At 49.2% G+C, this 26,230-nt stretch overlaps 1 protein-coding gene across 4 annotated transcripts in view; it reads left to right on the top strand.

Moving 5' to 3' along the window:
• LOC102959717 (up-regulator of cell proliferation) overlaps positions 1-24,130 on the top strand; it is a 51,989-nt gene extending 27,859 nt beyond the window's left edge. For 2 of the 4 annotated variants that reach the window (XM_042962680.1, XM_042962665.1), the window contains 5 exons: positions 9,611-9,637; positions 9,947-10,017; positions 18,911-18,943; positions 19,167-19,205; positions 20,977-24,130. In XM_042962680.1, coding sequence (XP_042818614.1) covers positions 18,928-18,943; positions 19,167-19,205; positions 20,977-23,570 — 2,649 coding nt within the window. In that variant the 5' untranslated portion in view covers positions 9,611-9,637; positions 9,947-10,017; positions 18,911-18,927 and the 3' untranslated portion in view covers positions 23,571-24,130. Of the gene's footprint in view, positions 1-6,362; positions 7,393-9,610; positions 9,638-9,946; positions 10,018-18,910; positions 18,944-19,166; positions 19,206-20,976 lie in introns of those variants that run through there. The other 2 variants (XM_007073491.3, XM_042962672.1) reach the window with 2 other exon arrangements.
• Positions 24,131-26,230: the final 2,100 nt, after the last annotated feature.

The following is a 26,230-nucleotide window of genomic DNA, read 5'->3' as shown; positions in this document are numbered from 1 at the left end:
ACACTCACTTGGAGGGACAGCAAACCTGGATTACATGGGCAAATATATTTACATTTTAGATTGTTAATTGCAGATAATTTAAACAAAAATATAAAACAAAATCAAAATCAAATGTGATCCAAATTTCCATAAACTACCACTTTTAAATTTTTGGTGTATTTTTTTTTAATGCTTATTTATTTTTGACAGAGAGAGACAGAGCATGAGCGGGGGAGGGGCAGAGAGAGAGGGAGACACAGAATCTGAAGCAAGCTCTAGGCTCTGAGCTGTCAGCACAGAGCCCGACGTTGGGCTTGAACTCACAGACTGCGAGATCATGACCTGAGCCGAAGTCGGACGCTTAACTGACTGAGCCACCCAGGCGCCCCAAGAATCTTTTTTTTTTTAAATTTTTTAATATTTATTTATTTTTTGAGAGAGAGAGAGAGAGACACAGAGTGTGAGTGGGGGAGGGGCAGAAAGAGAGAGAGGGAGACACAGAATCTGAAGCAAGCCTCTGGGCTCCGAGCTGTCAGCACAGAGCCCGACGTGGGGCTCGAACTCACAGACTGCGAGATCATGGCCTGTACCAACTGAGCCACCCAGGCGCCCCTTGTGTATTTTTAATTAGGCTGTTCTTATCAGAGAGACAGACTTCCAGATACACCTGGAGTGTCGTTCCCTGCCCCCCACCCCCTGCCCCTGTGTCTTAACTAGGCAACTATTCTGACATTTTCCTGTGCATTTACACATTATGTTTGTTCTTTGCTCTGTCCGCCCCCGCCCCATTTTTTTTTTTATTGTGGTAAAATACACATAACACAGTTTACTTTTCAGAGCATGTATTTGTTCTGTTTTTACTTAAATGCTCTCATGCTATTTTGCAGCTTGCTGTCCTCAGCCAACATGTCAGAACCAGGATCAGATCTACCTAAATCTTGACATTTATATCATATCATGTGACATGGTCATGTTACATAGTTAAGGAGGTTTCCAGTTTTCTCTGTAAGATGATGCCACACATCACATCTCCCCCGGACATGCACAAGTGTTTTTCTAGAGTAGGTTCAAAGAACTGGGTGTTGTGGTCAGGGGGCCTGAAACTACTGAAGTGTCCTCACAAGGGGCCACACCACCTTCCCTCTCTGCACCTCCCAACACATGACATCAGACTTTAAAAGTTTTGCTTGTCTGATGGAATTACTGAGTTAAGAACTAGGAAGCTGGGGCGCCTGGGGGACTCAATTAAGTGTCCGACTTCAGCTCAGGTCGTGATCTCACAGTTCATGATGTTGAGCCCCACGTTGGCTCAGAGGCTGGAGCCTGCTTTGGATTCCATGTCTCCCTCTTTCTCTGCCCCTCCCCTGCTCATGCTCTCTCTCTCTCTCTCTCTCTCAAAAATAAATAATAAAATCATTAAAAAAAAGTTAAAAAAAAAAAAGAACTAGGAAGCTAATGGCATATTCACTCACTGGGTCTTTAAAGATAGAAACTTCCTACCTGACTGCTTGTGTTCCCTCAGAAATAGTCCCAGTGGCTTTGATCCCATTGTTGACATTGGGTTCTAGCCATGTACACCCCGTAAGTGAGATGTAACACAGTGAGGCCTGTCCCCGAACAGAAGAGCAGGAGGTGAGCAAGTCTGCTGGGGTAGGTGACCCCCCATCATGCACCAGACATTTAAAAGTATCTGAGACTTTATTTTAACTGTTTATCATTCCTATCCAGGAAGATCCTCTCCTAACACCATCATTTTGTGGGGAAGGAAGGGATCTGGGGCTTCGCCTTCTGGGACGGGTTCAGCTTTCCTGCCAGAGCCTGGCCTGGTCCAGATGGGCTCTTCACACCAGGGGGGAGGAGAGGACCCACAAACACACTGTGGGGTGGAGACACTGAGGAACTCAGGCAAGGTGTGTGTCTGCTCCAGGAGAAGTCTGTGAGGAGCTCTTTGCCCGCTCAGTGGCTGCTGTCGTTCCTGGGGAAGGGATGCGGTCTTACCAGCGGGCTGCAGACTTTGCCACCCCCTCCCCCTGCCCATTCCCCAAGGAGCCACACCAGCCCTCAGGGTGTCCCCGACTGGAGAAGAAGGGAGAGCGACGAGGGGCCGTTGTAGGCAAAGCGTCCCTGGCTGTGCAGAGCAGCTCAGCAAAGCTTACCTAGCCGTGGTGGGGGGCCACGCTTGATAGAGCAGGATGGCTGTGCTGCCGGCCTCTGTCCAGCTTAGGGAAGGGCATCCTACCCAGGACCACGAGTGTCAGGGGCTTTCCAGTCAGTGAGTGTTCTTTTTTAAAAAAATTTTTAAAGTTTATTTCTTTATTTTGAGAAAGAGCATGAGCAGGGGAGAGGTAGAAAGAGAGCCCAGGCAGGCTCCACACTGGCAGAACCTGACACAGGGCTCTATCCCACGAATTGAGAGATCACGACCTGAGCCAAAATCAAGAGTCGGACGCTTAACTGACTGAGCCACCCAGGCGCCCCATTAGCTGCCTTATATCTCACAACAAGTAATGCACACACGGTACAAATCTCAAAAGGTGTGAAAGGACTTTTGTGGAAATGCAGGCATGGTGCCCAGGTCCCACCCAGGAGGCATCCTTACCCCCCGACTCCAGGGCACAGCCGGGCTCTGGGTCCTCCTTGTTTTGTTTTAAACCTGATGTGCATTTTGGAGATGTCCTGTCTCACTTTTCTCTTTGAAGTCTTGGCTTTTTCTTGTGGATTTGTAGCTTTTTGTACATGGAGAAAACCAGCCTTTTGCCATTTGTGTTACAAAGACTTCTGTTGTCGTTTGCCTTGTGACTTTATGAAGCCTTCCCGGCTCTGATTTTTAAGTCTTTAATATTTCCTTTGAGTGCACTTTTTGTTTCCTTTTCCAATTTATTTATTTATTTATTTTTTTTTTAAATTTTTTTTTCAACGTTTTTTATTTATTTTTGGGACAGAGAGAGACAGAGCATGAACGGGGGAGGGGCAGAGAGAGAGGGAGACACAGAATCGGAAACAGGCTCCAGGCTCCGAGCCATCAGCCCAGAGCCTGACGCGGGGCTCGAACTCACGGACCGCGAGATCGTGACCTGGCTGAAGTCGGACGCTTAACCGACTGCGCCACCCAGGCGCCCCTCCTTTTCCAATTTAAATCTTAGGTCTAGTTGATACTTTGGTGAAGGGAGCGGCCAGGGTTTGCCGTTACCTTTTCCACGTTGTTTTTAGCCCCCAGACACTGTGAGCTCCCAGGGTCAGGGACCAGATTCCCTGTGGGTTTGGGGCCTGCCCCTGGGCCTCCTGCCACCCAGCGGCCTGTCTGCTCATGAGCCGGGCCTGCAGCTTTCATTTCTGGTGGCTGGTCCTGTGTCCTACTCTCCGGCAGGTTTTGTCTCTTTCATTGCTGTTCTTTTTCAGAATTTTCCTGATATTGTACAAATATTTCTCCATAGAATCAGCTTATCTGTTTTTCAGCCTAGATGCACAGACAGGTTAACTCAAGGAGCATTGACTTAGAAAATCATGTTAAGCCTTCCTTTCTCAAATAGGATACACCTCTTCATTTGTTCAAGTCTTTTATGGTCTTTGGGATCTGAAAGTTCTCATACAGATACTGCCTGTTTGCTGTGTGGATTCTTCACTCCTCTCGTTGACGTTGTAAATGTACGTTTCTAACCTGCTTGCCTACAGGGTGTTGGCCGTGGGTTTTGATTCTTTTATTTGCAAGTAGATCTGGAAAACTGCCGCCCCAGTGAGAGAATTTGGGAAGCTGGGGATGCACAAATAGTTTCTTTACACTGGTCTCTTGAGATGCGGGCAGCTGTCAGTCCGGCTGTCTGCTGCCTGCACTGTCTCACACGTTCTGCCTCATCTGCTGAACCCTTCACAGAGACTTTGAGTCCAGCCCTGTGTCAGTGTCTCTGGTGCTGCCACCACCCAGGTTTGACCTTTGTCACTGGACAGGCGTGCCACCTACACTCAGCCCTTCCCCCCTCCCTCCTCCCCTGGAATAAAAGTGGATCTTGTCTGTGGCCTGAAGAGCTCAGCCTCACCTGTCCTGCTGCCTCCTTTTGCTCACCCTGCCCTCCTGCTCATCCTGGGCCTCCTGCCCTGCCTGAGCTCTCCTGTGCCCCCCCTCCTCTGGGGCCCCCCTGCCCTGCCTGAGCTCTCCTGTGCCCCTCCCCCCACTCTGGGAGTCCCCACCCCCTTTTACCCACAGCAGCCCCAGCCCAGGCCTCAGGGCATCTTCCAGTGTGCCTTCTACTTAAAAGTTATTACTTGTCCATCTCCCCCAGCTGAGAGCAAGGATGTCTGTGTCCTTCACAGAATGATCCGAAACTCCTAGGGAAGTCCCTGGCAGGGAGTAAATGTGAGGGTAAGTCCAGGAGAACATTCACTGCCTTATATGAACTTGCTTCCCACATGTAAACCTCCCCGGACCCTCACAGCACCCTGATGAGCTGTGCGGGGCGGGGACGGCCAGCCTTGGCTCAGAGGTCAGCCTGTGTGTCTTGTGGGGTGTGACACGGCTCCTGTGTGAGCTCTCGGAGGGCTCAGAGTCACTTCCTCTCGCTCAGTGAACCCAGGACACAGCCTCATTGCACGCAGCCCCGTTCCTGCTCCGCTTGGGGGTGCGATGATTATGGCCCCGGGAGGGGGGCTGCTGAGGGGGTGTGCTGTGATATCCCGCATCTGCTTGCGTCCCCGCCCCTAGGCGCTGCCACAGACCCAGCTCCTCTGTTTTCTCAGCCAGTCATGCCCCTGCACATGATGAGAGTTGAACACTTCAATGTGGGTGGTCCCTGTGGAGCTGGGATGGCCTCTCCTGTGGCTTGCATGTTGTTAGAGGTTGAATCGTGTCACCTCCAAAACGTGTGTTGAGGTCTAACCCCTCATGCCTGTGAATGTGACCATTTTTTGGAAATAGGCTCCTGGCAGCTGTGATTAGTTAAAATGAGGTCATGCTGGGCTCGGTGGGCCGTCCTCCAATGACTGGTGTCCTTGCAAGTAGCAGAGAAGGGACGCACTGGGGAGAACGCTGCATCCAGCCATCAGGAGCCACACTCGTGCTCTATGAACTCTGCTGGGGATGCTGTCACAGGGGCCACAAAGAAGAGAGAAGCGTATTCCGCCACCATTCCAGACACCAGGAGTCTGGGATGAGGGTGTGGGCCCGGTTGGTGCCTCCCTGTCCCCTGGCTTCTGGTGGCTGCTGGTGATCTGTGGATTGTAGACACAGCACTGCGGTCTCTGCCTCCCCTGCCCACGTTTTCCTCACTGTGGACCAACCACACTTTCCTAATAAGAGGACCCACCCTACCCAGTATGATCTGGTCTTAATTTAACTAATTATATCTGCAAAGACCCTATTTCTAAATAATACCACACTCAGTACTGGGGTTAGGGCTTGAACATACCTTTTTGGGGGACACATTTCTTTTTTTTATTAAAAAAAATTTTTTAACGTTTATTTATTATTGAGAGACAGAAACAGAGCGTGAGCAGGGGAGGGGCAGAGAGAGAGGGAGACATAGAATCCAAAGCAGGCTCCAGGCTCCAAGCTGTCAGCACAGAGCCCGACATGGGGCTCGAACTCACCAACCATGAGATCATGGCCTGAGCCGAAGTCGGTCGCTTAACCAACTGAGCCACCCAGGTGCCCCTTGGGGGGGACACATTTCAACCCTAAACACACACCAGGTTGGTTTATAAAGGTTTATTACTAATTTAGTGAGGCTTCCTAGGCAGAACAACTGGCTTCGAAGTTTATTTTGTTTCGGGGGTGGTAGTGGGAGGAGGGCCCCCCACCCCTCCTCCAGGGCCAAGGAAGAAGTCCCTAGGCTTACTTGTCAGCTGGCCCAGGTGTGGGGCAGGAGGGCGACTGGCGGGTCTTACAAGTTGTCAGCATAAAACAGCAAAAATTGAGCAGATTCTTTATTATCCAAAGCAATTGATAGTAGGCTGCTGGCTGCATTACAGTAAGCAAATGCACCTGTATTTCTCTCATATCCTGCTTGGGATGGTTTTCTGTGCCATCTTGCTTTACTGTCACCACCTGGTGAAGGAGTGGGGTTTGTTGCTAGGAATTAGCCCTGCTCACCAGGTTTCGACCATTTATTCTGGGCATTGAAGACCGCTGCCCGAGAAGTGTGCAGCTCTAACGGGGTGCAGGCCCGGGCCGCTGCTGTGCTTGTGACATGGGCTACAGCTCGGGGCTCCCATGAACACCTCCTGCCTAGGATGCCAGCAGTGAGAATCCAGGCTGCCTCCTATGCTTCTGGCTGACTAGGGGTGAGTCCGGTTCCCATGACCCCTCTTTGGGGTCAGTTAATTGCTGCAGTGACTCACAGAACTCAGGGAAACGTGTTACTTACTAATTACCCATTTGTTACAAAAGGAGTGATTCGGGAATAGCCAGAGGAGGATCTGCACCAGCCAGGTGTGTGGGGAGGGGCACGGAGTCTCCCTGCCCTCTCAGATCTCGTGCTCACCAACCTGGAGGCCCTCACAACCCCGTCCTTTCTGGGTTTTCTGGAGGCTTCATTACACAGGCATGAGTGATGAACTCATTGGCCACTGGTGATTGATCCAACCTCCAGCCCCTCCTGTCCCCGAACTTAAAGTTCCAATCCTGTAACCACGTGGTTAGGTCCCCAGGCCACCTGCCCCCATCCTCAGGTGCTTTCCCAAACTCACTCGTTAACATTATAAGAGGCACCTTTACACCTCACAAAGAAAATCCCAAGGGTTTTTAGGAGCTGTGTGCCAGGAATGGAGATGAACCAAATAAATTCTTTTAAATCACAGAATCACACTCTGCACAGACCTCGTCTCCAAATGTAGTTGCACAGGGGTGACAGCTTCAGCAAAGGACTTTGAACACAATTGAGGCTGTGAAAGCGTTGAAAGTAGATCGAAAGGTAAAAAGTGCCAGGCGGAGCCAAGCTTCTGATCCCTTGCCAGGCTGGGCCCTGTGTTCCGTTCACAATACAGATGTGCAGTTTGTGGACAGGAATACAGGACAGAATCCCTGTGATAATATCACTTTTGTTGCCTGCTTTCTTGTGTTGGAAGGAAAGGGTTGAGGTTCAGCTCTTGTCCCAGGAGCCCGTGTGTGGGTGGGAGGAGCCCCCGACTGTAAACACCTGTCCTTTGGTCCTCCCCTCTCCCAGCCTGGACCTCAGACGTGTGTGTGCGGCCAGGCCATGCCTGCTTCTACTCTGGGAGCCAGTTTATACCCGTCCTGTTGTCTATTTTTAAGGTTACTTTTTTTCTTACTACAAAAGCAATGAAAACTCTCATTTTTTTATCAGCATCGGGGGCGGAGCTTAGCGGTCTGTGCTGTACAGTTGTGTTTCCAGGACTCTCCTCACAGCAGGCAGAGGATGAGACGTCCAGAGACCCGGCGTGGAGTCTCCTTCCGGACTGCGGGTGTGACTTGTTTGCTGGGGAATTAGCGGGGGCTGGATGGTCTGAGGGTCCCTTACATGGAGTTGAGTGTCCGCATGCTCCTGGAAGACACAGCAGTCTGGTCTCCCTGGGGCACCTGCACATCTTATTCTGGCCCAGACCCCTCTCATTGCATCATTTTTAAGTTCTTTTGGTTTTATTAAATCAATACATGCTTCTTTCACTTAAAGAATGTAAATAGAACAAAATAAACTTTGACATTTTTTATTAAAATAACTTGTACCTAGAGATAAATGATAAAAGTGAAAGGCCCTTTATCCAGAGTTTTCTGTTTTTAATATTTTAGCTCACTTACCATTTTCATTTCTCATGCTCTGGCTCTCGCTGCATGTGTGTTTATGTACACACACGAGTACACTCATGCGTAATCTTTCTTACGCACTAGAGAGTCAGCTACATGCAGCATCCTGTTTTCTCACCAGATCCTTTGGGGTTTCCTGAGAGCAGAGATACTCTCTTACAGCTGTGGTTCAGTCATCAACATCCATGCTTTCAACACGCATAGTGCCCACATTTCAATTCTGTCAGTTGACCCCAAAGTCTCTCCCTCCAGTTCAGGATCTAGTGTGGGGTCAGGTCCTGCATTTTGTTTTCACATCTCTCCAGCACCCTGAATCTGGAACGTTTCCTCCACCTTTGTTTTGTCCTTTGTGACTTTGGGATAACATAGTCCTCCCCTCCAGGTGACTTTCTCTTTTGGATTTGCCCCCGCAATTAGACCAGGACTTTTCATTCTTAGCCGGAACACTGCCTGGTGACGTGTTCTTTCTCAGGGTGCGATGGCTGGGGCACACAGTGGCCATCTGTCATGTTGTCACTGATTTGATCACCCAGTCAGGTATTGCCCAAGTGTGCATCGTTGTAATTACTAGGTTTTTTTTTTTTCTCCCTGACCCCTAAGAAGCAGTCTGTGGGGAGACATTTTGAGAGAAACAGAGAGAGCGCGCGAGAGAAATAGCACGTGTGCACTCAAGGGAGGGGCAGAGAGCAAGGGAGAGCGAGAATCCCAAGCAGGCTCTGAGCTGTCAGCCCAGAGCCCGAAATGGGTCTCAAACTCACAAACCCTGAGATCATGACCTGAGCCGAAGTTGGACGCTCACCGACTGAGCCCCCCAGGTGCCCCTGGCCTGAACCAGTCTTCATTGAGATTGAGATGGTCACAGAATGATACTACTGTAGCTGCAGCACTTGACTCATTGGATAGTTGTGAGCAAGAGCCCTCCTCCCTCCCCCAGTTTGTTTATGTATACCTACACGGACTCATTCAGTCCTGCTTTTCAATGGTTTTTCATTAGTTACTGTATTTATTATGCTCACACTCAGATTGTCCCAGACTTGGCCGTGGGAGCCTCTTCAAGCTGGCACCTATGTTCTGTGACCTACCAGCATTTTTTTGAGCACTTCCTTGTTTTCTGAAGATGCTCAGACTTCTCTTGTTCTTTCCCGGCCATCCCTCCAAGGAGACCTGTTGTCTTTTAGTGTGGAATGGCACGGAAGGGGGTTGTTGTGCTCACTGCCCCCCTAGAGTATCTTTGGCCCTTTTGGTGGACGGAGCTAGGAGAGAGAATGCGTATAGATGCAAACGCGTACCCACACGCTCGCGTGTAGAAATCGTGCCGTTGCGCTGGCCTCACTGGTTCCCGTGTGCCCCTGGAAGTTCTTGTTCTAGCTTCTTCTTTCCATATTTGTGTGTCCCTTCTTCACCAGTGGAACCCCTGGCTCCTGACAAAATCGGCACATTTACTCAATTTTATAATATATTTAAAATAGTTCATTCTTAAATGGACTGCACTTACCAAACCTACTTAAAATAATTCAGGACCACCCCTGTCTGCCCACACTGTTACTCTTGATGAATATCCTTCTAGATCTCCTTATGTACACCTGTAGGGAAATACACAAATACAATTTTATTGAAACATCATACTATACATATTGTTCTGTAACTTGACTTTTCCTCCTGCTAATGAATATATCATTAACGTCATTCTGTAACATCGTCCAACGTCTCTGTGTCCACAAGGTGCGATCCATACAGTATTTTCTAATGAGTACAGAATAAGACTGTACCATACTTCTCTGTAATCAGACTTTGATTTTAAAAGGCATCCAGTTTTTCACTATTATATGTAAAGCTGACATCAACATCTTTGTAACTAAATCTTAATTATTTCCTTAGGCTAGAAGTGGAATTACTGGTCAAAGGGTATGTATATTTTTCTGTCTTTTTGAATGACGATGTGTGCTCTGGCCTGCGGTTGCAGAGAGGGCTGGTTTTTCTCGGCCAGGGCTTCTCTGTGGTGGCTGCACGTTGGAATCACCGAGGGAGCTCTTTGAAACAGTGCTGCCCGGGCCCAGCCCCCAGGTCTGGTTTCCGTGAGCTGGGGCGCGGCCAGGATTTGTAGTTTTCAAGTCCCCCCAAGAGGTTCTGACGTGCAGCCAACTGGACAGGTAGAATCAAGTTGTGGTATTACTTCATTATTTTCATTACAGTTTTCCTTTGGAATTGTTTCAGACGCTCAGATTTGGGAGAAGTGGCCCCAGAAATAAAAGCATCTGAGAGACGGACCGCAGTGGCCATTGCAGGTAACGGGGGCCGGCACCCGCTTGGAAGCTGGTTCTGGTGGCGTCCTGGGCAGGGGCGCACAGGCCTCAGAAATAAATAAGCCTAAGGCTTTTGTTTTTCCTTTTATGAAAAGATTCCATTCAAGGGCCTTTTAACTTCATATATTCAAAGTAGGGTTCAGTTTCCAACAGGTGATTATCCCACAGTTTTCCGGGAACGTATCGTCCAATTCAAGCATGTTGTCCCTGCCACCCTGAATCTTGGCTTTGGGGGACTGTCTACTTTGTGACCTGGGCACTTCTGAGTGTTGTGTTGGGACAACAGGGATAAAGCAGAACTGTCCCAAGCAGACCGATCCGTGGTCTTCCTGGCTGTGGTTCACACGGGCTGGGTCTGGGACTGCCTCTCGTGACTTCACCTTTGAGGTATGGTGGCCACACATCAGACACCTTTTCTCTTAGAAATCCATGTTGGATCTATTGCTAATTCAGTGCTTCTTGAAATAAATATGTCCTATTGGATATCAGAGTGGTATGCAAAGATAACCCCACAAAAATATGTAAAGAAGTCTGGATTAATCAAATTCTGTTTTATTTTATTCATCCAAACAAATATTTGTTGAGCACTTACCATGTGCGGGCACTGGAGTAGGCACTGTGGATATAGTAAATAGTAGTGAATGCAGTGGCCCACGATCCATGGAGCTTCTGTTCTAGAAGGTAGGCACTGGGAGAAGTAAAGGCCAGGTCAAGCCTCACAGCAAAGTTGGGATCAAGTAGAAATTGGCCAAAGCCTTACACCTTCTCAAGATCTAGAATGTGCTGTTCGGTACAGTAGCCATTAGGCACACAACGTGTACCTTGGTCACACCAGGTATATTTCAGGTGCTTGTGGGACATGCAGACTTAGAACATTTCCTTGACCACAGGGATTTCTGTCAGAATGAGAGTTGCTCTAGAGAGACTAGGAGGCAGCATGGGGTGATTGGGGGAGGGAATCCCCTCACTGGATGCCTGTTGTGAGCCAGGTGGTTAGTCATTATTGGTCCTTTGTTTCATTGAGGAAACCAACGCTCAGAGACACTCTGCTACCTTCCTACGTCCCATCTTTATTATCTCTCCAATGAATAAGCCTCTAGTAATTATTTTAAAAAATTTTCTTCTTGAGGTATGTGATTTCCTCTTCAGCCTGTTTCATTAATAAGACTTAAAAGCAAACTCTTCAACCTATAGGATTAAGAGGGAAGTTGTATTGAAGTGTGATGTACACCCGAAGAAGTGCCCACATTCCCAGTGTGTAACTGGAGAAATTTTCACACACATGAACAGACCTATCTTAAGCAGCATCCAGACAAAGAAGCCAAACACGTCAGTTTCCCAGTAGTCCCCTCCCACCCTGCCTCTTCCAGGGATACTCACACTCCCGATTTTTAAAAGCATGGATTCGTTTTATATATAATCCTCTTACAGAGTTTATTTACCTCATTTCCATCTGAGGGTGTTAATTACTTCATAGCTCATTCCTTATTTTTTAAATTTATTTTTGTAAAAAATGTTTATTTTAAGAGAGAAAAAGAGAAAAGGGGAGGCGCAGAGAGAGAGGGAGAGAGAGAATCCCAAGCGGGCTCCATCCTGTCAGCACAGAGCCCAATACGGGGCTCGAACTCACAAACTGTAAGATCATGACCCGAGCCGAAATCAAGAGTCAGATGCTCAACCGACTGAGTCACCCGGGTGCCCCTTTAGCTCATTCTTTAAAAGAAATTTAAGAAAACTCTTTAAACTCTTCTCATTCTGGGAAGGTGGCAGAATAGGAAACGCCAGGAATCTGTCTCCCAACCTGTGCAGCACTTGTACTGGTGGATCTGGCCATTAACTGCTTTGTAACTCTGGAGTCAGGTGGAGATTTGCCACTTCCAGGGGGAGGCTTGGGTAGTAAATCTGTAGTTAGTTTGGTAAAAGCTACATCTCTCAGCACAATAGCAGCTCCCTGCCTCCCATTCCTAGACAGATGCAGGCTGCTGTGCACACAGTCCTGCAGCAGCTTGCACACGGCTGGCGGGAACCAGCTGGAGTGGGCAGAAAGAACCCTGCCCAAATACTGGGGATCTCCGCTCTGCTGCTTACTGCTTCTGATCACAGAGGTGCAGACACAGGGTGGCCGTTGGTGTTGCTGCCCCTTCCTTATTGTTGCAAGCCCCTCCCCCTCCAGCTGAAGTGACTTCCAGGGGATTTCAAGACCAGCACCCTTCCTCCCCATTAATTTTTTGCCCTTTCCCCTTCTGGGAGCCAGACATTAGACACTAGAACATTCAAAAGCAATTGCATATGTGGGGAAATTAGATAGTGGGTGGGCATTCCCAAAGAAGATTTCAGAAAACACTTCAGAGGGCCTAAATTTCACACCTCAGTTTGCTCCTAAGCACAGAGCTCACCTACACAACCCAACAAATAATAACAAAGAGCAGCAAACCCTGGGGAAGGTGGGGGTATCTGATTTCCAGAGTTACCACATTATTAGATTCAAATGTCCAGTGTTCAATAAAGCAATCACAAGGCACACAAATAAACAGGGAAATATGACCCATTCAAAGAAAAACAAATTGAACAAAAGCGGGCACTGAAAAGATTGAGGGCAGATGTATTAGGCGAAGACTTTAAGACAATGATCCTGAAGATGCTCAGAAATCTGAAGGAAAATGTGGAAAAAGTCAAGAACATGATATGTGAACTAAACAGTAATATCAATAAAGAGCTAGAATAAGAAACTAAAAGAAATTCTGGAGCTGAAAAGAACAGTAACCAGAATGAAAACTTCACTTGTGGAATTCAGAGGCAGATGGAGGCAGATGGAAGAAAGAATCCGTGAACTTAAAGATAGGACAATGGAACTTATGGAAGCTGAGGACCAGAGACAGAAAGATTGAAGAAAAGCATACAGAACCTAAGATGCCCATAGGACAACATCAGTAGGTACTCATTGTGGGCCTCCCAGAAGGAGTGGGGAGAGAGAGAGAGGGGCAGAGAGAATATTTGAAGAAATAATGGCTGAGAACTTCCTAAAAAGACCTGCATATAAAATCCAAGAAACTCAACAAAGTCCAGGTAAGATGAATTTTAAGAGACCCACACCGAGACACGTTACAATTAAACTTCAACAAGAGAAGGAGTGAGTCTTGAAGGCAGCAGCAGAGAGGCAGATCATCACATACACAAGATCCTCCAAGATCATCTCTAGATTCCTTATCAGAAACTTTGGAAGCCAGAAGACAGTGGGAATATATATTTAAAGTGCTAAAAAAAATAAAAATAAAGTGCTAAGCAAACAAAAAAAACTATGAGCTAAGAATCCTATACCCAGCAAATCTGTCCTTCAAAAGTGAAGGAGAGGGATGCCTGGGTGGCTCATTCAGTTAAACTTCTAACTCTTGATCTCAGCTCAGGTCTTAATCTCAAGGTCATGAGTTCAAGCCCCATATGGGGCTCTTGCTGGACATGAAGCCTACTTTTAAAAAAAGTGAAGGAGAAACAGATATTCCCAGGTAAAGAGAAGCTGAGGGAGTTGGTGACCTTACACCTGCCCTACAGGAAATGTGCCAGGGAATTTTACAGGTGAAAAGAAAGGACACTAAACAGTGACTGTATTATTGATGCATTGAGATGTAAAGATCTAAATAAAGGTAAATACATGGGCAATTATAATAGCTAATGTAACAATTCTAACAATGGTTTGTAGCTTACTTCTTATTTTCTATATGATATAAGACTAATACATTTAAAAAAAATGTAATAGTAATATTACTATAACTTTGGTTTTTAACTCCAAATCTTATTTCCTGCATAACTTATGAGACTAATGCATTTGAAAGAATTAGTAGTTTATGTTCTGGGACATTCAGTGTATAAAGATGTGCTTTTGTGATATCAACAACCAAAAGAGGTGGGGGTAGAATGTAAAGGGGCAAAGTTTTTGGACGTATATAGGTCATATAGAAAACAAAGAGCAAAATGACAGAAGTAAGTGCCTCCTTATCAGTGGTTACTTTAAATATAAAGGCATTAAACTCTCCAATGAAAAGACAGAGATTGGCCCAACTATATGCTGTCTACAGGAGACTCACTTGAGATCCAAAGATAAAAAGAAGTTGAAAGTGACAGGATGAAGAAAGGTATTCCATGCGGATAATAACCAGTGGATAGTAGGAGTGGCTATACTAATATCAGACAAAATAGATTCCACATAAAAAAGGTTGCAAGAGACAAACAAGGGCATTGTATGTTAATAGAAGACTCAATACAGCAAGAAGATACAATAATTATAAACATGTACACACCTAATGACAGCCCATCAAAATATTTGAAACAAGAACTGATAGAAAGGAGAAATAGCTCTACAGTATGAGCTGGGAACATTAATACCCCACTCACAATAATAGATAGAACAACCAGACAGAAGACAAGAAAAGAAATAGAGGATTTAAAGAGCACAGTAAACTGTCCACATCTAACAAACATAGAGAACACTTAACCCAGCAACATGACACACATGTTCTTCTAAAGTGTACATTCACAAGTCAAGTCTACAGAGATTTTACAAAATAGATATCATAAAGTGAGCACGATGGGATGTAGTTAGAAACCAATAAAACCTAAAACTGAATAATTGTAAAAATTGTGGACACTAAACACACTTTCAACCAGGGTTTCAAGGTAGAAATCTCAAGAAAGTTAGAAAATACTTAGAGACAAATGAAAGCAAAAACACAAAACACCCAAACATGTAGGATGCAGCAAAAACAGCATTAAGAGGGAAAATTTAGAGCTATAAGAACTTACATTAAAAATAAGAAACGTGTGGGGCTCCTGGGTGGCTTAGTCGGTTAAGTGTCCAACTCTTGGTTTCAGCTCAGGTCTTGATCTCAGGGCTCATGAGTTTGAGCCTTATGTCGAGCTCTGTGCTGACAGTGCAGAGCGTGCTTGGGATTCTGTCTCCCTCTGTCTGCCCCTCCGCCACTCACTCTGTCTCTGTCTCTCTCAAAATAAATAAACTTAAAAGAAAACAAACATCTGGAGCGCCTGGGTGGTTCAGTCAGTTAAGTGTCTGACTTTGGCTCAGGTCATGATCTCGTGGTTCGAGGGTTTGAGCCCTGTGTTGGGTTCTGTGCTAACAGCTTGGAGCCTGTAGCCTGCTTCGGATTCTGTGTCTTCCTCTCTCTCTGCCCCTCCCCAACTCATGCATGCATGCTCGCTCGCTCAAAAAAATAAACATTAAAAAAATTTAAAGAAATAAGAAATACCTCAAATCAACAACATAATTTTACAACTTAAGGAACTAGAAAAAGAAGAACAAGTGAAACCCGCAGCTAGCAGGAGGAAGAAAATACTAAAGATTGTAGCAGGGATCAGTAAAACAGAGATTAGAAAAATGGTGCAGAAAATTAATGAAACCAGAAATGAATTCTTGGATAAGAGCAACAACACTGACAAACTTTTAGCTACATTGACTAAGAAAAAAGGAGAAAAGACTCCTATCACTAAAATCAGAAATGGACGTGGGAGTGTGAATGGTGTGGCTGCTGGGGAAAACTGGGTGGAGCTTCTGCAAAAAAAATAAATATAGAAATGCCATATGGCCTAGCAGTTCCATTTCTGGGCGGGGCCCAAAGAATCGAAAGCAAGGTCTGCAGGAGATCTTTATACACCTGTGTCAATAGCGTCATCACGACAGCTAAAACATGAAGGTGACCCAAGTGTCCATCACCTCCTGAAGAGATTTCCCAAATGTGGTCCATCTGCACAATGGAATGTGATTCAGCCTTAAAAAGGAAGAAAATCCCACCATATGCTTTAGCATGGATGGACCATGAGGACATCATGCCAAATGAAATAAGCCAGTCACAAAAAGACAAATGCTGTGTGATTCTGTGTATGTGAGGCACGCAGAGTCGCAGAGCCCAGAACTGGTTTACAGGGACTGGGTCGGGGAGAATGGGAGTTACTATCTAGTAGGATTAGGACTCCGTATTCACAGTGCTGGTGGTAGATGGCTGCACAACAGTGAATGAACTGATTCAACACCACTCAGTTGTACACCCACAAATGTGCAAGGTAGTAAATTTTCTGTTATGTGTATTTTTTTAATGTTTATTTTTGAGAGAGAGCAAGAATGAGTGGAGGTAGGGGCAGAGAGAGAGGAAGACACGCAATTCAAAGCAGTCTCCAGCTCTGAGCTGTCAGCACAGAGCCCAATGCAGGGCTCAAACCCAAGAACCGTGAGATCACAACCTGAGCCAAAATCAGATGCTTAACCAACTGAGCCACCTAGGTGCCCCTGTTATGTGTATTTTTTTAAAAATGTTTTTAAAATTATTTTTGAGAAGGAGAGCATGAGCTAGGGAGGGGCAGAGAGAGGGGAACAGAGGATCTGAAGCAGGCCCTGTGCTGACAGCAGAGAGATGGATGTGGGGCTTGAACTCATGAACCATGAGATCATGGCCTGAGCTGAAGTCTGACGCTCAACCGGATGAGCCACCCAGGTGCCCCATGTTATATATATTTTAACACAATAAGAAAGGAGAAATTATTTTGAGAGCAGGGGAGGGGCAGAGAGGGAGAGGGAGAATCCCACGCAGGCTCCACACTGACAGTGCAGAGCGCCATGCGGGGCTCGAACTCGAACCATGTGATCATGACCTGAGCCAAAGTCAAGAGTCGAACTTTTTTTTTTTTAATTTTTTTACATTTATTTATTTTTGGTAGACAGAGACAGAGCACAAGTGGGGGAGGGGCAGGGAGAGAGGGAGACACAGAATCTGAAGCAGGGTCCAGGCTCCAAGCTGTCAGCACAGAGCCCGATATGGGGCTCGAACTCACAAACTGTGAGATCATGACCTGAGCTGAAGTCGGATGCTTAACCAACTGAGCCACCCAGGTGCCCCAAGAGTCGGACGTTTAACCAACTGAGGCACCCAGGCACCCCATCCTTTGAATGGGGTTTTTTCTTCTTTGTTTGAATTTGCAAGAGTCGTTTATGTATCCTAGAAACTGGACCCGAATCGCGTATGATTTGCACGTGTTTTCCCCTATTCTGTAGGTTGTTTTTCCACTTTGTTCACAGTGCTCTTTGATGCACATGAAATTTTTATCTTCATGCAGTCCTGTCTGTTTTTTTTTCTGTTGTTGCCTGTGCTTTGGGCATGACAGCTAAGGATCCATTGGCAGATCCAAGGTTACAAAGATTTACTCCTTTTCACTCTTATATTTAGGTCTTATAGAGTTCATCTTTGTACAGGGTGTGAGGTGGGAGTTCAACTTCATTCTCCTTCATATACACTAATAGCCCCAAGGTGTGAAGCGGTGTCTTCGATGTCCACAGACTGTCCAGTAGCAAGCACTCCAAAACACGGTGAAAGCTCTGTGGAGTGAGTACTGGGTGCCGTAATAACTGGGGAAAAGTAATTCAGTTTCGTGGGTGAGAGTCGTTCTAATCCCCCCACTGACCTATCATTTCAGTGGGAGCACCCGGCCAGCACTCTGTCCCTGTCAGCCTGGCACCCCCGGGGGTCGGAGCCTGGGCCTGTCCAGCAGGAACTATAGTGAAGAGCTTGGCCCCCCCAGGAGCAAGCCCTTGCCGGCCCCCACGTCTGCTGCTGACTGGTGCTTATCTGGGCTCCCAGCGATCTTGGCCTACGGACGTCTAGGGTCCCCTGCCCCACGGTGGTTCCTGCAGTTTGATAGGCTCACCCTTTGGCCACTTTGTGCCTCCTTGACGTCACCCACCTGTAATCTGCCCTGTGCGCATCAGAGCTGTGTCCCATCCCTACCAAAAGGAGGTCCTGGCTTCTGTGAGTCTGAGGTTTACCCTGTGATTCCTGCTCACAACTGCTCTCAGAGCTACCTGGAGCCAGGCCCGGGCTCCTCTCTGTCCCGTCATCTCCTATAACTCATATTTTCTTGGAGGGCATTTTGGATTCTTTGGAAAAAATCCTTCTGATGTTTTTTCTCCACTTTGAATAAACTGATCTTTTGATGGCTCAACACAGTGGTTTGATGTGTGTGACTCATCTGTCCTCCATGCTCTCGTGATTTCTCCAACCACTTTCCTGTTTCTCTTCCCTGCTCTTCACATGTGTTTCCAGAAATGCCATCAAAGAAGACTGTTTGAAAGGTCATGTTTATCTGCCTCCTGATATGGAAATCATGAGAGGAGTTAATCTGAAAATATCAGAATCTTTTCTTGATTCATAATCTTTAAAAAATATAATTTTAATTTTGGATTAGATGGTACTTTTACTTGGATCAAAAGCCAGAACAATAAAAAAGTACACACTGAAGTCTTGCTCCCACTGTCCCACGTTTGCAGTCAGGGCTGTAGGGTTTTGAGGTCTTCGTACATCTGAATGGCACTAACTGAAATACACCCTGTAGTAAAGTGTTAGTGTCAATGGACATACCCTGATGCTAGAGTTTGGGCAGATAACTGTGGACGTGGAAGTCATGGCCCTTCCCCAGGAGAGGTGCCTCATTTCCAGGGATTTCAAAAGCTCTATGATAGAATAAAAATGATGTCTGTAGGAGGTCATCTTGAAATTGAGCCAAGGAATTTGCATTGACTTATGTTTTAAATAGTTTCTAACATCAAAGATTAATCTATAAGTTTCATGAACTTATTTATATTTTATTTTTGGAAACTTGAAGTAAATTCTTTAAGATACATGTTCTAGAGCAAATCAGTGTTTCATATGTAGCTGTTACTACTTTGTGTCATATTTGGGGCTGGAAAAAAATGTACACAGGAAAAACTGAAGTTAAAAGCACTAATAATAAACAAGAGCCCCCACATTCTCACTGAGACTTTTTGGTAGAAAGGTCCTAACTTGCTGATGAAAGTCCTCATGTGTGTGTTTTCTTCCAGATCTGGAATGGAGAGAAATGGAAGCAGATGACTGTGAGTCTCGTGCGGGAGGAGACAGCAGGGTTTGGGGTGGACCAGTCTGGGGAAAGGGAGCGGGTGGGTAGACTGAGAACTCACCGGGATTTTACATTGTGAACACTGGGGAGAACTTGCTGTCTTAGTGAGAAGAAGGCAGGTTCTGGGTTTAGCCTAAATTAATTTGTGTCAGTCTAAGGTGCTGATTTGATTGACACCTCATTTTCCTTTGCTTTTTTAGACGGTACAAATGAGGCTCAGGACAGTGACTTCCCAACAGGTACGTGTTTTCTCCGCTCTCACCCCTGTCCTGTTGAGGGAGGACAGCTCCTGTGTCAGAGTCTCTGCTAGCCCCTTAGCCCTCAGTGCCACCACTAACCGGGACAGTGATGGACACTAGCATCTTGGCAGGGGAAGCTGCAAGTGCAGGAACCTTACTTGTGACGAGTCCCCACAGTGGTTCTAAATTTTTTTTTTAATGTTTATTTATTTTTGAGACAGAGTCAGAGCATGAGCAGGGGAGGGGCAGAGGGAGAGGGAGACACAGAATCCGAAGCAGGATCCAGGCTCCGAGCTGTCAGCACAGAGCCTGATGCGGGGCTCGAACCCATGAACCGCAAGATCATGACCCAAGCCGAAGTCAGACCCTCAACTGACTGACCCCCTCCCCCCAGGCACCCCCTGCTCCAACAGTGGTTCTAAAGTGCAGTGGGATCCGGGGGGGCGGCCTCTGGCTGTTCCAGTGGTTTCTGTGACACTCCCACCAAGGGCCACACACTAGGCATGGATGCCTGTGACGTTTCTTGTTCTGGCTTTTTCCCATTGCCCATCACCACCATGCTACTTAAAAGACAAAAACCGTTGTTCCATGTCTGGGTAAGAAAAACCACGTCCCTGGTTTCATTCAGGCAAAACTCAAGAGACCTGAGCAGCACCTTTTCTATTCCTGTGTGACCCCATGCATCTCTTTTGTTTCTGCAGCAAGTTCACCAGCCCTGTGTTACTGCAGCCACATTGCACCCCCACCCCCTCCCAATGCAGGGCAGGTTCTGAAGAGAGGCGGCCCCTGCAGGGGAGGAGACACCTGTGTCCCAGGGCTGAGTCCTGCTGGTCACCCAGGAGGGCCCCGGACCAGGGCTGTGCCTCCTCTCAGGGTTTATATGAACATGTGGGTAACTTCATAGGCTTTCTCTTTTGAGAAAGGAGTGGAAAAAAGCCTGCAGCTCAGTAGGATTTGCATTTTTTAATTGTTCGTTTATTGGACCATGACAGCATACTAATCCTATGCAGTATGGAAATTGGCCAGATGCCACGCCCAAGAACAGGGGCAGTGGGTGAAACCTTTCGAGGAGTTACTGTGCTGAATGTAGTGCTTGCTAAGAGTTCATACTGTGTTGGGTGGTATTTGGGGATCTGGACAAGTAAGTGCAGACTTCTGGTAATCTCTACCAAATATTTTACCCCCGTAACATTAAAACCACATTATTGGCTTCAGAGTCACAAAACTGGTTGCTAGCTATGATTTCTGTGACTCTCTATCTAGTGATAATTTCCTTTTCCCTTTAAAAATTCTCCAAGTTGTTTGTAAAAAGAAAAGAATGTAACCTGGAAAATCCGAGTGACTCAGTGATTGTGTTGCCTGTGGGAAATTCCTGGTGACAGTGTGCAGGGACCCCACTGCTGGCCCAGAGTGTGGGGAAAGTCCACGGGGTCACTTGGCAGGGGTGGGGTGTGGTCAGAGAAGGGGTCCTGCGTCCCATGTGTGGGTGCATGGCTGTGCACTCTACACGGTTCAATTGGGGCCCCAGTGTGGCTGGGTGTTATGGGTTTCAGGAGAAACCAGACGTGTAGACTGGACTCTCCCAGTTCTTAAATGTGGCCCCTGGGTGTCTTCTCTCTAATGTCCAACGTGTCTGGCGGTGTTTGGGTCTGGGGGTGGTGTGAGTTTGATCTCAGGCAGGCCTTGGGAGGCCGTCCCCCATCCCACCTGTAACCGGGGCCCCTGATGCGTGGGGTGAGCACTGATGTCTTCTCCCCCCACCCCCCCACAGCGGAGAGGAGCAGGCTGCAGGAGATGCTGTCGCTGCTGGGGCTGGAGACCTACCAGGCCCAGAAGCTCAGCCTCCAGGATGCCCTGCAGATCAGCAGCGACAGCATGAGAAACTGGGCCCCTCAGGCCCCCAAAGACCTGCCCTGGAATTTCCTCAGGAAGCTGCAGGCCCTCAACGCTGAGGCCAGGAACACCACCATGGTGCTGGATGTGCCCCTGGACGCCAGGCCCATGGAGAAGGAGAGCCAGATGGAAGAGGAGATTATCTACTGGGACGCGGCTGATGACATCTCCGTGGACATCTATTCCTTCTCAGAGCTGCCGACGCCTGACACGCCTGTGAACCCCTTGGACCTTCTCTGTGCCCTTCTGCTCTCCTCAGATGGTTTCCTGCAGCAGGAAATTGTGCTGAAAATGTCCCTGTGCCAGTTTGCACTCCCTCTCGTCTTGCCTGACTCGGAGAACCACTACCACACATTTCTGCTGTGGGCCCTGAGGGCCGTGGTTCGGACGTGGTGGGCGCAGCCCCCGCGGGGCGTGGGCGGCCTCCGAGAGGACAGCGCGGTGCTATCCCGGGCTCCCACCTTCGCCTTCGTGCGCATGGAGGTCAGCAGCAACTCCAAGTCACAGCTGCTCAACGCTGTGCTCAGCCCCAGCCACCGGCCACGGGACTGCTTCTGGCATCGAGACCTGAGCGTGGGCACCAACCCCCGGGAGATCGCAGATGGGCTGGTGGAAGTCTCCTGGTTCCTCCCCAGCGGCAGGGAGGACCTGGACGTGTTCCCAGAGCCCGTGGCCTTTCTGAACCTGCGGGGCGACATCGGGTCTCACTGGCTGCAGTTCAAGCTCTTGACCGAGATCTCGTCCGCCGTGTTCATCCTGACCGACAACATCAGCAGGAAGGACTACAAGCTGCTCTACTCCCTGAGGGGCTCGGCCACCAAGTACTATTTCATCCTGAGCCCCTACCGTGGGAAGCGGAACACAAACCTCAGGTTCCTGAACAAGCTCATCCCGGTGCTGAAGATGGACCACTCACATGTGCTGGTGAAGGTCAGCAGCACCGACAGCGCGGGCTTCGTGCGCAGGGTCCGCTCCATCGTGGCGCACGTGGCCCGGTCCCCCTGCAGGAGGTTGTCTGTGGAGGAGATGGCGCACGCGGCCCGTAAGCTGGGACTGAGGGTGGACGAGGACTGTGATGAGTGTCAGCGGGCAAAGCAGCGCATGGAGCGCATCACCAGGAGGATCAAGGACTGTGACGCCTACCGCAGGGACGAGCTGTGGCTGCAGGGGGACCCGTGGCGGAAGGCAGCCCAGGTGGAGAAGGAGCTGTGCCAGGCCCAGAGGGCGGGGGACCCTCCTGACAAGGGCAGGGCAGAGCTGGGGCACCGGCTGCTAGAACTTCGTGCACAGCAGAACCGCCAGGACCCCGCCTGGGGGCTGCAGGAGTTCATCGCAGGCATCAGCAGTGCCTCACTGGCTGAGAAGCAGTACTTCCTGAGGTGGATGGAGTGGGGACTGGCCCGCGTGGCCCAGCCAAGGCCGCGGCAGCCTCCTGAGACCATTCTTAGCCTGAGACCCAAGCACTGTGGCATGGTGGACTTCGGGGAGCTACTCTGGCCCGAGCCCCTGGGTGTAGAGCACTTCCTGCGGGAGATGGGACAGTTTTACGAGGCAGAAAGCTGCCTGGTGGAGGCGGGGAAGCTGCCGGCCTGCCAGAGGCGGTTTGCCCACTTCCCGGGCCTGGCCCTGGAGCTGCTGTTGAAGGGGCTGCCCTTGGAGCTGATCGACGGCAGCACGCTGAGTACCCCCCTGCGCTGGGTCACGGGGCTCCTGAAGGAGCTGCACGTTCGCCTGGAGAGGAGGTCGCGCCTGGTGGTCCTGTCGGCACTGGGTGTGCCGGGCACTGGGAAGTCCACGCTTCTCAACACCATGTTTGGGCTGCGCTTTGCCACTGGGCGGGGCTGTGGCCCTCGAGGGGCCTTCATGCAGCTGGTCACCGTGGCTGAGAGCTTCAGCCAGGATCTGGGCTGCGACCACATCCTGGTGATAGACTCCGGGGGCTTGATAGGCGGGGCCCTGACCGCAGCCGGGGAGAGGTTCGAGCTGGAGGCCTCCCTGGCCACTCTGCTCATGGGGCTGAGCAACGTCACCGTGGTGAGCCTGGCCGAGACGAGGGACATACCACCAGCTGTTCTGCATGCGTTTCTGAGGTTGGAGAAAACGGGGCATGTGCCCAACTATCAGTTTGTGTACCAGAACCTCCAGGATGCGTGTGCCCCCGGCCCCAGGCCTCGGGACAGAAGGCCGCTCCTGGATCCCCCCGGCGATGTGAGCAGAGCCAGCGCACAGATGGAGAAGCAGGGCGACGGCATCCGGACGCTGGCCGACCTGGCCTTTTGCGACCCTGAGAAGCAGCATGTTTGGCACATCCCTGGCCTGTGGCATGGGGTGCCTCCCATGGCTGCAGTGAGCTTGGGGTACAGCGAGGCCATTTTTGAGTTAAAGAGGTGTCTGCTGGAAAACATCAGGAACGGCCTGTCCAACCAGAACAAAAACATCCAGCAGCTCATTGAGCTGGTGAGGCGGCTCTGAGTGTTAGGAGGGGGCCTGTTCTGAAGGTGGTGTGCCTGTGGGGGCTGTGCCCGGCACCTGACCCCATGAGAAGGGAGAAGGGCAAGAGCCTGGGGGGAGGGGGCTGGGGTTCCCTAAACAGTGTTGAGAAGGAGGTGACCGCACAGACCTGCTCAGAGATGCTCTCGGGAGCCAAGGGGCCCTGGGGCAGGGTGTGGACACACAGCAAGAGTTTGTGTGCAGCTCCTTTCCAGGCCCCTGTGCTCTGCTCCCTCTCCTTCGTCCCTGGGGTGGGGGGTAGTACCCCTGCAGCCCAGCCGGTATGGGGGGGGTGAGGAGGGGGGGTTGCTGGACGCCTCCCTGACGAAGTGGAGGCAGGCCCTTCCTCCATGACCTGCTGGTCCCAACTGACCCCCATGGAGAGTCCCCCCTGGCTCCCTCCACCTCCTGCAGCCGTGTCTGCCCCGCCCCAGACTGTGAGCTCCTTGGGGATGGGGCTGTGTGTGACCCGACTCTGTACCCCCAGGGCCTGGCACAGGGCCCTGTGCACTGTAGGCGCTTAATAAATGTTTGTTAAAAGAGTGGAGTGAATGAACGTGCATGTGATAGTGACAGGCAGGTTCCTCTGTTTCCTCAAAGAGGATCATGGTGTCTAAGGAGGTTGCACACAGAGCATCTGCAATGGGGGGGGGGGGGAGGGGACACCTGAGAGAAGTGTCCTACAGCTGCCCTGCTGTCCCCTGTCTTTACACAGAGGTCTGCCCTCAGGCTATTACCAGGAGCACAGAAATAAAAGTCTTCACAGCCACGCTGGGTGTGGCCATCAAGGTCCCACTTTCTAGGCTACGAAGGGAGGCCTAGAGCAGTGAAGCCCCGCCCCACACACGTGGGTGGGGAGAGGGGCTGACCTGACGGGATGCCTGCAGCTGCCAGGCTGACCCAAGCCGGACCCTGGGGTCCGCCCTTCATCTCGATTCCTGTCTGTGGGCCAGGCTCCCTCCCCGACGTCACCTTGAGCCCCTCCACCATGGATGCTTCAGCCTGATCCTTGCCGGCTTGGCCCTCCCTGAGGCCGGGGCACCTCAGGATCCCTGGAACCCAGCCCCGCTCCCTCACCAGCTCTGGGGGTCTGCTGCTTAGGCCCTGGGGCTTCCTCCCCTCCATAAGTTGTGACTTTGGGGAAGAACTGGGCCCCCAGTGGTGACCAGGAGCTCCTGGTCCTCCGTGTGTTCCCTGTTCTCCTTTGCCAGACTCCACAAGGGGGCGCCCTCTGGACCGGACCGCTTTCCCAAAGCCCTTTTCTGTACTTCCAGGACGCCCAGCCTGCTGCTCCCCTGATGTTCAGTGCTGTGCCTGGGTCCTGGGAGCCTGGCTCTGGACGCACCAGATGGAAGCTGAAAACCTGACCTCTTGCTAATAAATTTAGGAAAACCGGGGCGCTTGGGGGGCTCAGTCGGTTAAACGTCCCACTTCAGCTCAGGTCATGGTCTCAAGGTTCATGAGTTCAGGCCCCCCCCTGTTGAGGTCTGTGCTGACAGCTTGGAACCTGGAGCCTGCTTCGAGTTCTGTGTCTCCCTCTTTCTCTGCCCCTCCCCCACTTGCTCTCTCTCTCTTAAAAATAAATAAAAACATTAAAAAATATATATCATTATAAATTTAGGAAAACCTTTTCCCTTCTGAAACTCAGAACCTCTAACCTTCAGGCTCTAGAAACTCATCTCTTCAGGATCATTAACACAAATTGTACGGGGTTGGTTCACCTGGAAATACTAAAACCTCTTCTTACTTTCTTCCCGTAAAGCTGGGGAACTAGCCAGTAGCTTCTCCAGCACAGTAAGAATATCAGTCAGGATCATCATGGGTCCAAAGTTCAGGCATTGGAAACCTTGCTTAGAATTTTTGAATATCAACCATTTCCCTTAAAAATTGATTCAAGCTCTTCCTGAAATCTGAAATGAAAGTTATCCCTAGTGGCTCCTACTAAGCAAAGATTCTTAACCTTGTTGGGTCTTTCCATTGTCCAAAGATTTAATCACTGAATTCCAGATAATTATGTGTGTGCTTTTTTTTCTGGGGAAAGAGTTCAACAGACTTTCAAAAGGATGCAGGATCCAAAGTAGATTAATAACTGCTTAGTAATCAGGAAAATTATATCCCCCTGACCTAAGATGCTGTGAAATTGCAACTAGCGTTTGCCACAAGTGTTTATTTTCATTTTTCTATATTTTAGAGGAGGGGGGGAACACAAGTAGGAGAGGAGCAGAGAGAGAGAGAAGGGGAAAGAGAGAGAGAATCCCAAGCAGGCTCCTCCCTGTCAGCATGGAGCCCAATGCGGGGCGGGGGGGTGCTGGAGCTCACAAACTGTGAGGTTATGACCTGAGCCGAAATCAAGAGTTGGATGTTCAGTCCACTGAGTCACCCAGGTGCCCCCTTGCTAAAAGTGTTTAAACTTTTGCAAACAGACCAGTCTGAAGACAGGGTGTAACAGAATCTGAGCACGAGGTTGCCTCAGACAGGACCCCACTGGTGGGTGTACTCAGTAACTGCACCCACCCCCACCACAGCTGCCTGGGCAATGTCAGAAGACTGTCACTTCTCAGGTACAGGGACAGGAGAGGTTGTGCTGGAGCCAAGTGATTTTCCCAGAAATCTCCCCTAATCCTTTTTTAGGTGATGTTCAA

The sequence above is a fragment of the Panthera tigris genome, chromosome A2 (genome assembly GCF_018350195.1).
Source record: "Panthera tigris isolate Pti1 chromosome A2, P.tigris_Pti1_mat1.1, whole genome shotgun sequence".
NCBI classification, from domain to species: domain Eukaryota; kingdom Metazoa; phylum Chordata; class Mammalia; order Carnivora; family Felidae; genus Panthera; species Panthera tigris.
The sequence above is the reverse complement of the archived record's forward strand: the minus strand, read 5'-3'. Positions and strand labels throughout refer to the sequence as shown.